This window comes from Triticum urartu, chromosome 6, assembly GCF_003073215.2.
Source record: "Triticum urartu cultivar G1812 chromosome 6, Tu2.1, whole genome shotgun sequence".
Classification (NCBI taxonomy): Eukaryota; Viridiplantae; Streptophyta; class Magnoliopsida; order Poales; family Poaceae; genus Triticum; species Triticum urartu.
The window spans coordinates 19,573,339-19,584,281 of record NC_053027.1 but is presented as its reverse complement, the minus strand read 5'-3'; the positions used below and the strand labels follow the sequence as shown (position 1 = coordinate 19,584,281).

Genomic DNA, 10,943 nt, shown 5'->3' with positions numbered 1-10,943 from the left:
CGGAGGTAGACAGGCAGCTTGGTAAGCTAAAAAAAAGTTATAGTGAAAAGAATTGAAAGGACAAGGGCATGTAAAACATTTTATCTTAAGTTTTGCATGTAATTTAAAAATAACAATATCTCTTAGCCTTATTTTTAATAACTAGTTATTTCTGAAAACGTGATATGACATATTGTGCTAAGAAATCATCTTTTAAAATAAAAGAAGATGTGACACCTCTAAGATAGCATCATCATTGAATATGCCCTAATTAGTGACACAAGTTTGCTTAAATTAGATAACAAATGATTACTTGTTGGTCAAATAACGTAATTGTTGCCACAAACGTTAAAATAAAGGTAAGAAATGGAATTGTAACTCTAAAAATAAACAAGAATCAACAATTTGATAATTATACATGTGAAGTTCATTAAAATATATAGTAGTATCTTACAGTAAACAGGGGACTGAATCCCCTGGTTCAAAATCACAAACTACTGTACCAAGCTAACTAGCTACGTAGGCAATATATATATAAGCAAGTAATTTACAATTTCACTTTGTGGATTCAGTACAACGTGTGCAAAATAATTATACAGACGACCCCCAAAAACAATACATACCTAGTAAAAGCTTAGCTGAAGCAAGGCCTGGCTAAAAGATACTCCTTCCGTTTCAAATTAATTATCGCAGAAATGAATGTATATAGAACTAAAATACATCTAGATACATCCATACCTGCGACAAGTAATTCGAAATGGAGGGAGTACCTACGTACGAGCACCGACTACATGACGGCGCATGCCGCGTTGGGGTTCTCGTCGGAGAAGGCGGAGGTGTACTTGACCTCGGTGGAGGAGGCCCTGGCGAGCGGCGCGGCGTCGGGGTCGGCGACGACGTTCCGGACGTAGCCGGGAGGCGCCTTCTTGTCGTAGGCGCCGGGGGCGTAGGGGTGCGGCACCACGTCGTAGGGCACGTACGGCCACGGCTCCACCTTCTTGCCGGTCTTGCGCGCCACCCGCCGCATCAGCTTGGCCGGGTCGTCGATGTACCCGGTGACGGCCACCTTGTTCTGCTTGGGGAGCACCTCGACGCCGGTGACCCCGCGGATGCCGTCGACGGCCTTACGGATGCGGCGCTCGCAGCCCTCGCAGTCGATCCGCACCTTCATCTCCACCGTCTCCAGCTGCGGCCGCTTCTTGATGTGCCGCCGCGTGCGCACCGTCGGGCACGCGCACATGTCCGACACCGCGTCCAGGATGCCCATCCTCAACTGACCTGAAGATGAATCGATCGGCAAGCAAGGCAGCTAGCTCAAGGCTACAAGCTATAGCTCTGAGAAGATTGATTAGAAGTTCGAACGACGAGCTGAGAATGAAAATGAATGGAGGAGGAGGAGGCCGGGGAGGAGATATAGGTGGCTGGACGGGGGCGGGGGCGGGCGTACGGAGGGCGACGGCGACACGTGGGGAAGGTGCGTGTGGGAAGGTGATAGGGTGACCGAGATGGGTCTGGAGTCTGGATCGGCCGGATCTGCGTGTGTGGCCGGAGGTCGCCACGTGAACCCCCGAGAAGACTGCGAGTACAAGGCCAACTCGGGTTGATACTCTTGACGGAAAATTAACAAGCATTTCTCTGTTGGTTTTGGCTTCCGTTGCGTAGGCTTTCGGCAAACGGAGGTCGCCGTCCGTCGTTGTCCCAGCCATTCTGGGTTGGAGTTGGGCGCGTTGGAGGTTGGACTGAGCTTTCTTCTGCAGTTTAGTTTGTTTTTTTTTCTTTTCTCTTATATTTTTGCAGAAGAATTCTTGTATTAGTCAATCAAAACACAAGTATAGTCATGCTTAACAGCGTTCAAAAAGACCTCCGGTCCCGACCCAAGCCATACAAGAGTTCGGCCTTGAGTCCTCCGAAAATTTGCCAAAACATGACTTAAATTATTACAACTTCATCGAATATGAGTAATACAAGAGCTACGTTCGGTCATACTATTTTTAATTTTGCTAACAAGAAAGGTGTATTTTGATCTGTTTGTATCTCCACTAATTTTCACCATGTTAACTGCCTTTAAACTGTCGCTTTCAACATCAATTGGTAGATTGCTTCACTAGAGCTAGCAACAGTCCTTGTCGGATCGATAAGATCTCAGCCTCCAATACATCATCGCACGAAAAAAGATGTATGCATGTGTCTGGATGGACGAACCAGCATGTGTCGAAAATAGAGTCTGACAAAAAGGGAGGTGGTGCTAGTGGGTGGACATGGTCTATGGACAACCCTGAAATTTCCCCTTAGTCTATTTTTCTTTCAAGTACACATAGTCTATACATAAAATCTTTTTTAAAATAAAAAAAGTAGCCTACATATAATTTAGAAAAAATATATTAACAAATAAATTTATATGAATATTTTCAGGGAACTGTCTTTTTATGTTGAGAGGATTTTCAGGGAACAGTCAACAGTGCAAACTGCAAAGGTAATCCCCATCCGACCATTCCAGCTCTTCTAAATCCTTATTTTTCTTACTTTTTCTATCAAACGAGGCGGTTTCCCTCCGATTTTATTAACAAAACCAACGAGCAAAAGCATCCACCACTGCTAATTGGGTTTTCAAAAGTTTTACCGAAGACATGGCCACAAACTCCACACCGAAACCGGGGGACACAGCCCCACACAACCAACGACCGCAACATAGTTCAAACGACAGCAACAAAGTAATAAAACTACTAATAGGCGCTGAAGGAAAGCAAAATAAAGTAGAATAGGCAGAGCCGTCTCCAGGAATTCGGGGCCCCGGGCGAAAACCAAAATGTGGCCCAAAATTTCAAATAATTCACATAAGAGAAAAATCAATATGCGTAAAGCATACTCCCATTTTATTATATATTTGCATGTCTGTTTTATTTGTACCTTATTTAGGCATATATCAAATATTAATACTAATGCTAAAAAGATAAACGATAGCAAAGCAATAAACAAACCTCATGTTCTACCAAAAAGGAGCGCCTGTCTAGCTAGTAAACAAAACCTAAGAAATTATTAGTGATCATCGATCATTTGATCAAACAGAATCTAATTAGTTTCAAATAGTAACAACCGCTAGATGATTAGATCATTCAAATACAAAGAAAATAAATTTAGAAAAGAACCTTGCTCTTGGAGATAAAATCCAGTTCGTAGTCTGGTGTAGATGTGTTCCTCAATCCCGATTGAAGCAACGAACTGACAGAGCCGCGGTCTGTGATTGTTGCATCTTCACGGCAGCCGGCAGGAAGACGATCAACAGTGGGATCGGATCGGAGGCAACTGCCGGCGCCGGCACGACTACTAGGGCCTCGCGCAGGGCAAGGGTTTGGTGCTTCGCCGATCGCCGGTCGCGAGATCCAGACGCCAGTTCACTGCATGTTCTGATCGTGCCATTGGGCCTCCAAACTTCTGTGCTAGTATTATTTTGGGCATGTGTTCAAAAAAAAAGTACTCCCTCCGTTTCTAAATACTTGTCTTTCTAGGCATTTCAACAAGTGACTACATACGGAGCAAAATGAGTGAATCTACACTCTAAAATATGTCTACATACATCCGTATGTAGTAGTCATTTGAAATGTCTATAAAGACAAATATTTAGGAACGGAGGGAGTATTATTTTGGGCCTCCCACCTTCTATCATATCGCAGCCCAGTAAACAGCTCACGTACACGTACAACGGTTGGATTCCTGGTCTTTTTAGCGATTTTTCAGCGGCATCTAAGGAAGCGATCTTTCCTGATTTTCTCTCGATGGGGGCCCCACGATTTTGGGGGCCCTGTGCAATCGCTCATCTCGCTCCCCCTCATCGACGGGCCTGAGAATAGGCAGCCCCGCACACATCTTGATCATGATCAGGGAGACGAAGCCAAGATCATAGTCAGCTCTCCAGCCTCAGCACCCCCGGCCTCCATCCCTATGATGCGCAAAAGATTTCACTTGCCACCCCGCTCAATTAGTTTTGCTCCCAGCATCAGCAGCTTTTGTTCTGAGTTTTTTATCTGCAAAATAGACCAGTCAACAATCCAGTTGCTCATTAGTCTCACGAGGATCATGGGATCATGAACTTTTTTCGATCTAAAAATGATATCATTTCTGCATTTCCAACTGGACCAAAACAAAGCAGAAACCCCAACTAAGATAAGTTTTTTGTCAGATTTCTGAAAGGTTTTCGACCAGACATTTAAACAATCATCTAAACCATTTGGGACTACTCTCAAATCAAAAGCACACTTCACCAGGCTCCAAATCAGCCTAGCAGAAGAACATTGAAAGAACAAGTGATCAATGCTTTCGTCTTTTCCATAGTAAACACACTCTTTTCTCCCCCTTCCACCCTTTTCTGATCAAATTGTCTTTAGTTAGAATGCTTTTACGAGCAATCTTCCACAGAAACTTGTGTGGGAAACCTATATCAAATTTTAACCAAAAACAAGTATAATGATTTCACAGAGAATTTTGCTGTCATTGGTGAGCATCCACTAGGTTTATCTTTGCCCCCATACATTCTAACTTAACTTCTTCACACCTATTTTCGAGACTAGCCCATAGCTTAGCACTCTCTCCAATCAAGGTTCTTCTCAAAGAAAAATTATTCCAACTCTTACTAATAGCTTCTGTAACAGAGATGTTATGATCAAAGTTGAATGTTATACAATCTGGGGTATGCCTCCTTTAGTGGTTTGGAGCCCACCCACCAGTCTTCCTAAAACCTAGTGTTCTTACCATCACCCAACTCTTTCTTAACATGTTATTTTTCTTGCTAGATGCAGTTTTGTGATGATTTAAATTCTTGACATTGTCCCCTTTCCAACATAAATGTGAAAAGCGATTTAGATATTTAGTAACTTTTGTTCCTACATAATTGTACAGGAAGGCAAGATGAATAAAAGTAACAAGACAATGGCATATATTTTTTTTGAAGTTCAAACCACGTTGAGGGAGTCCCGAATTAGGGGGTGTTCGGGTAGCCGGACTATACCTTCAGCCGGACTCCAGGACTATGAAGATACAAGATTGAAGACTTCGTCCCGTGTCCGGATGGGACTTTCCTTGGCGTGGAAGGCAAGCTTGGCGATGCGGATATTCAAGATCTCCTACCATTGTAACCGACTTTGTGTAACCCTAAACCTCTCCGGTGTCTATATAAACCGGAGGGTTTTAGTCCGTAGGACAACTTCATCATACAACAATCATACCATAGGCTAGCTTCTAGGGTTTAGCCTCCTTGATCTCGTGGTAGATCTACTCTTATACTACCCATATCATCAATATTAATCAAGCAGGACGTAGGGTTTTACCTCCATCAAGAGGGCCCGAACCTGGGTAAAACATCGTGTTCCTTGCCTCCTGTTACCATCAGCCTAGACGCACAGTTCGGGACCCCCTACACGAGATCCGCCGGTTTTGACACGGACATTGGTGCTTTCATTGAGAGTTCCTCTGTGTCGTCGCTTTTAGGCCCGATGGCTCCTTCGATCATCAACAACGATGCAGTCCAGGGTGAGACTTTTCTCCCCGGACAGATCTTCGTCTTCGGCGGCTTCGCACTACGGGCCAATTCGCTTGGCCACCTTGAGCAGATCGAAAGCTACGCCCCTGGCCATCAGGTCAGGTTTGGAAGCCTAAACTACACGGCTGACATCCGCGGGGACTTGATCTTCGACGGATTCGAGCCACAGCCAAGCGCGCCGCATTGTCTCGATGGGCATGATATAGCTCTGCCGCCGAACAGTGCCTTGGAGGCCGCACACGCATCGGTTTCGACCATTGATTCGGAGCCTACTGCGCCGATCGAGGATCAGCGGTTGGACGCTGCCTCAGGGGCTGCGATCTCAGAGGCGATCGAGCCAAACTCCAGCCCCGCACTCCGCATGGCCCACTCCGCATGGCCCGTGACTCCGAGGAGCCGGATTCCTTTCCGAAGTCTGAGCCCCATGCGCCCCTGCCGATCGAATCCGATTGGGCGCCGATAGAGCTCACCGCCGCAGACATCTTTCAGCACTCGCCCTTCGGCGACATCCTGAATTCGCTAAAGTCTCTCTCTTTATCAGGAGAGCCCTGGCCGGACTACGATCAGTAAGGATGGGATTCGGATGATGAAGAAATTCAAAACCCACCCACCACCCACTTCGTAGCCACTGTCGACGACTTAACCGACATGCTCAACTTCGACTCCGAAGACATCGACGGTATGGACGACGATGCAGGAGACAACCAAGAACCAACGCCTATAGGGCATCGGACAGCCACCTCATCTCACGATGTGTACATGGTGGATACCCCTAAAGGAAGCAACAACAAGGAAAACGGGGATGGAAAGAGGGATCGATCTCTCGAAAAACAATCAAAGCGTCGGCGTAAACGCCGACCCAAGCCCCGCCTCGATAAAGACCCAGCCATAGAGCAGGATGAGCCGGTAGACGACGAGCATGCCTTAGAGCAACCGTCCCAACAGGACAACACGGATAGAGAAACCGAACATCCCTCCCCCGGCGAAAATGGCATTCCAGACGACCCTACGCCGGACAAGCCCACGAAGCAGAAGAACCTCCACAAACGGCTCGTTGCAACCGCACGCAGCCTGAAAAAGCAGAAGCGGAAGCTAAAAACTACGAAAGATGCACTCAGGATCAGATGGAGTAAAGTAATCAATACCGCAGACAAATACGGCGACAGTCGCCGCACTAAAAGCTATCCGAAGAGAAAGCTACTGCCTGAATTCGACGAGGAGGCCTTAGAGCCATCGCATTCCAAAAGTGAGAAAGCCACACGGTCGGATAGACGACCCCATGGCCAGCATAAAGCGGCAAGCAGCGCCGCATTTAAGCCGGCATGCGACCCACTTAAGGATTCGCATCATGGCCCAGCCAGGTCCATTTACGGGCCAAGAAAGCAAGCTCTCGTAAGCAATGCAATAAAGTCATTATCAGAATCCGGCACACCCAAATACAGGGGTGCCGCACACCCCCTATGTTTCACCGATGAGGTCCTGGATTATGAATTTCCAACGGGATTCAAACCCGTAAACATAGATGCATATGATGGAACAACAGACCCTGGAGTCTGGATCGAGGATTATATCCTCCACATACATATGGCTAGAGGAGATGACCTCCACGCCATAAAATACTTACCCCTCAAGCTCGAGGACGCTTTCCGAGCAAATTTTCAAGGGACCTATGTCCGCCCTCGGATGTAGACGATCTTAGTCACATAACTCAACAGCCCGGAGAGTCAGCTCGGCAATTCTGGAATATATTTCTTACTAAAAAGAATCAGATAGTCGACTGTCCGGACGCTGAAGCCTTAGCGGCTTTCAGGCATAATGTCCGAGACGAATGGCTCGCCAGACACCTCGGCCAAGAAAAGCCAAGAACAATGGCCGCACTAACAAGCCTCATGACCCGCTTTTGCGCAGGAGAGGACAGCTGGTTGGCAAGATGCAGCACCAGTGACCCAAGTACATTCGAAACTAGGGATGGAAACGGAAAACCGCGACGCAATGAGGACCGTCGCCGGACTAAGGAAAAAAGTCCGAAGAGCACGGCAGTCAACGCCGGATTCAAAAGCTCACGACAGAATCAGAAAAATCCGCCCCTCCAAGATAACAGGGACGACCTATCCAACCTAACAAAAATCTTGGATAGGATATGTCAAATACACAGCACTCCCGGAAAGCCTGCTAACCATACCCAGAGAGATTGTTAGGTTTTCAAACAATCCGGCAGACTCAATGCCGAACACAAGGGGCTCGACACACCAAGCGAAGACGAAGACGAACCCCAAAAGTAGAGTACCAGGAAACAAAAGAATTTCCCACAAAAAGTAAAAACAGTAAACTTACTCCACATAACAAAACGTGCGGCGCCCATAAAGGTACGCGCCCCACGGTCTATCCCAAAGGAATCCCGTCACTGGTTGTCAAAACCAATCATCTTCGATCATCTGGATTATTCTAGAAGTATCAGGAACCCAGGCTGGACTGCCCTGGTACTCGATCCAATAATTGGCGGACTCCAGTTTTCAAATGTCCTTATGGACGGTGGCAGCGGACTCAACCTGATATATCAGGACTCAATCCACCACATGGGGATTGACCCAAAAAGAATTCGCCACAGCAAAACCTCCTTTTAAGGAGTAACGCCAGGTCCGGACACCCATTGCATGGGTTTTCTCCGGCTCGAGGTTATTTTCGGCTCTGCCGATAACTTCCGTCGCGAAAAGCTGACTTTCCACATCGTTCCATTCTCAAGTCGCTACCAAGCACTACTGGGACGCGAAGCTTTCGCCCGCTTTAATGCAATACCGCATTATGCATCTCTTACGCTTAAGATGCCCGATCCACGCGGCATCATCTCCTTAAAGGGGAAGCAGTGAGAACACCTCCCCCAAGCGGAGGATTGTGCGGCCGCTTTAACAGCCCCACAATACAATGGCTTCACCAGCCAGAACATCGGAACAGGTCATTAAGACCACGGACACGGATAGACGAGTCCGGCACAAAAGTATCGTTGATAAAGGCTTAGTGGCCATATACCCCTGCACTAGGGGCTTCACACGTATAAAATAAGAGACAATAAAGCTCAATTTTTCATATTTTACTTTACACTTTGTTTATTTCATATAACTTTTGTTCGGCACGCCCCTTTTTCAACTCAGTTGCTCTCTTTTTACAGATGAACGTCGTGTTGCGCCCGTCCAGGATACGGCACAACGGAGACACAGGCGCAGACGTGCAGTAGAGACCCGTTCCAAGGATTCTTTTCAGATTAAGACCCTGCGTAAACCTTTTTTACTGTCTCTTGTTGATACACATCCCCTGGTTCTATGACCAAGGAGGAGGCTGGCGTCTTGGCATGTGGCCACGTCAGAATTCTTGCGCGTACCTGGACACTAGGGGCTTATACCTCAGAGCATTACCTCGCCCGCTCTCATAAAGACCGAATACCTTAGGAAGTGTTCGGCGTCGCGAGTTTGGCCTTATATGCATCAGTTCTGAGTCATGATTTTGGTCAAATGTTGGGTTGCCCAGCTCCTGTGTTCGGCCGCCTTACGTTCCGCTCTATCGGCTAAGGCGGCACCAGGAGAACTACTGCGATTGTGCCCTGGTTCGGCCAGGCGAGCACCTCAGTAGAGAAAGCCGAAAACCGACTGTCATGATATGGCGTGAGATTGGTCAACCACTCGATGACTCTCCGGAATCTGTAGGATTCCTCCGCATTAACGAAGGGCCGTTTCCCGGCCAGGCACATACGCGCCCCGAATTCGGGCGAGCGCAGTCGCCACCAGGGGCTACCTAAATAGTCCCATTGTCAAGCTCCTATGGCTAAGTGAAAGTGTTAAAGCATTATAGTCCGGTTGCCTAGCTCGCTGCGCTATCACCTCCTTTGTAGGACCAAGGCGTTGGATTAAGTGTGAAAATGCGCCTTCTGCGAGCACCCCCGCACTATGTGCGTGGGGGCTGAAGCCAACGACTGTAATCTTTCAGATTTTGTATATATATCTTAAAACGGCCGCACAGGAGGTGTTCCAAATACTTGAAGGCACAAGTATAAAAGGCTACTACAATTCATCAAAATATTTCTTTATAATTACATATGCTATCAGAACATAGCATCCTTCGAGCACTGCGCCTCTATTACACGAGCGCCTTCAAGGACTTCCTGAAAATAGTGCTCGGAGGGTACTCGGCTTTTGTCCGAATCTCGGGATGCAACAACGGTGGTCTCCATCTCTGCCCAGTATGTCTTGACACGGGCAAGAGCCATCTGTGCGCCCCCTATGCATGCTGACCTCTTCATCGCATTGATACGTGGCACCGCGTCAAGGAATTGCTGCACCAAGCTGAAATAACTTTTCGGCTCCGATCTCCCCGGCCACAGATGACCCATGACGTACTTCATGGCGAGTCCAGACAATCTATTCAGTTCGGCCCATTGAGCCAGACGATCATCCACTGCCAGTGGACGCTCTGGATTCTGGAACTGCGACCAGAAAAGCCTTTCCACTTCGCGATCTTCTTGATCTCGAAAGTATTCGGTCGCATCAGCAGCACTCGCTGCCAAATCCAGATAGGTGTCCTCCGCACTCCACATCCGGTCCAACGGAGCAAACTTCGGATCGCAAAACTTCCTCCGCAGCATAAAGGGCTTTCCAGCCGCAATCTGTCCGGCCTGACGCAGCTCCTCCTTCGCAGCTCTCATCGCAGAGCGAGCGTCCTTGGCATCAGCAACGGCCTTCTCTAAGTCCGTCTGTCTCGCCCGGTCTTCTTTCTCAAGAAACTTGCAACGGTCAGCAGCACTTTTTAACTTCACGGCCATCTCGGCCATCTCCTTCTTGCTTCGGCAGTGAGCAGCCTGTTCGGCTCTCAGCTCTTCAAGGGCCTTCTTGGCAACCGCATCACTTTTCCTGACTTGTTCCTTAGCTCGGGCAAGTTCCGCCCGAAGACTCTCCACGGCGGCCGCACCATCTGCGTCAAGCACACACATTGTAAGATACTGGCATAAAGCTCCTCTTACCAGATGCCGCCCGAGGAATTGCATACCTTGAGCCTCATCAAGCCGCTCGTTGACGAGCGCGATGTCGGCATCTGGCACGTCAAGTTGCCGCTTTAGTTCGGCAAAATCATCAGTTCGGCTCGATTCCGGACACTTCGCCACCTGTATACAAAGGCGACATTTTAGACCTGGGATTATGATCCTCTGCGTGCCGTCAACTTCGACAATGCACAGAGTCTCAAGGGTTACTATCTACACAGGGCGCATCTTGTTTATGCGCAACTGACAAAGAAGTACATTATCAAACGTACCTCAAAACCCGTCAGCAAACTTCTCACGGCCTCATGCAATCCGCTTTCCGCGGACGAAATCCTTCCAATCACCGTACCCACCAATGCACGGTGCTCCTCTAAGATAGAAGCTCGCCCCAGCAGAATCATCAGC

The 10,943-nt window shown here is 47.8% G+C and overlaps 1 protein-coding gene across 1 annotated transcript; it reads right to left on the bottom strand.

The window, feature by feature from the left end:
* Positions 1–383: 383 nt before the first annotated feature.
* On the bottom strand, positions 384–1,369 carry LOC125516301 (heavy metal-associated isoprenylated plant protein 27-like). Its single transcript, XM_048681783.1, has one exon. It carries the CDS (start codon positions 1,244–1,246, stop codon positions 767–769), a length of 480 nt encoding a protein of 159 aa, XP_048537740.1. The 5' UTR covers positions 1,247–1,369; the 3' UTR covers positions 384–766.
* Positions 1,370–10,943: the final 9,574 nt, after the last annotated feature.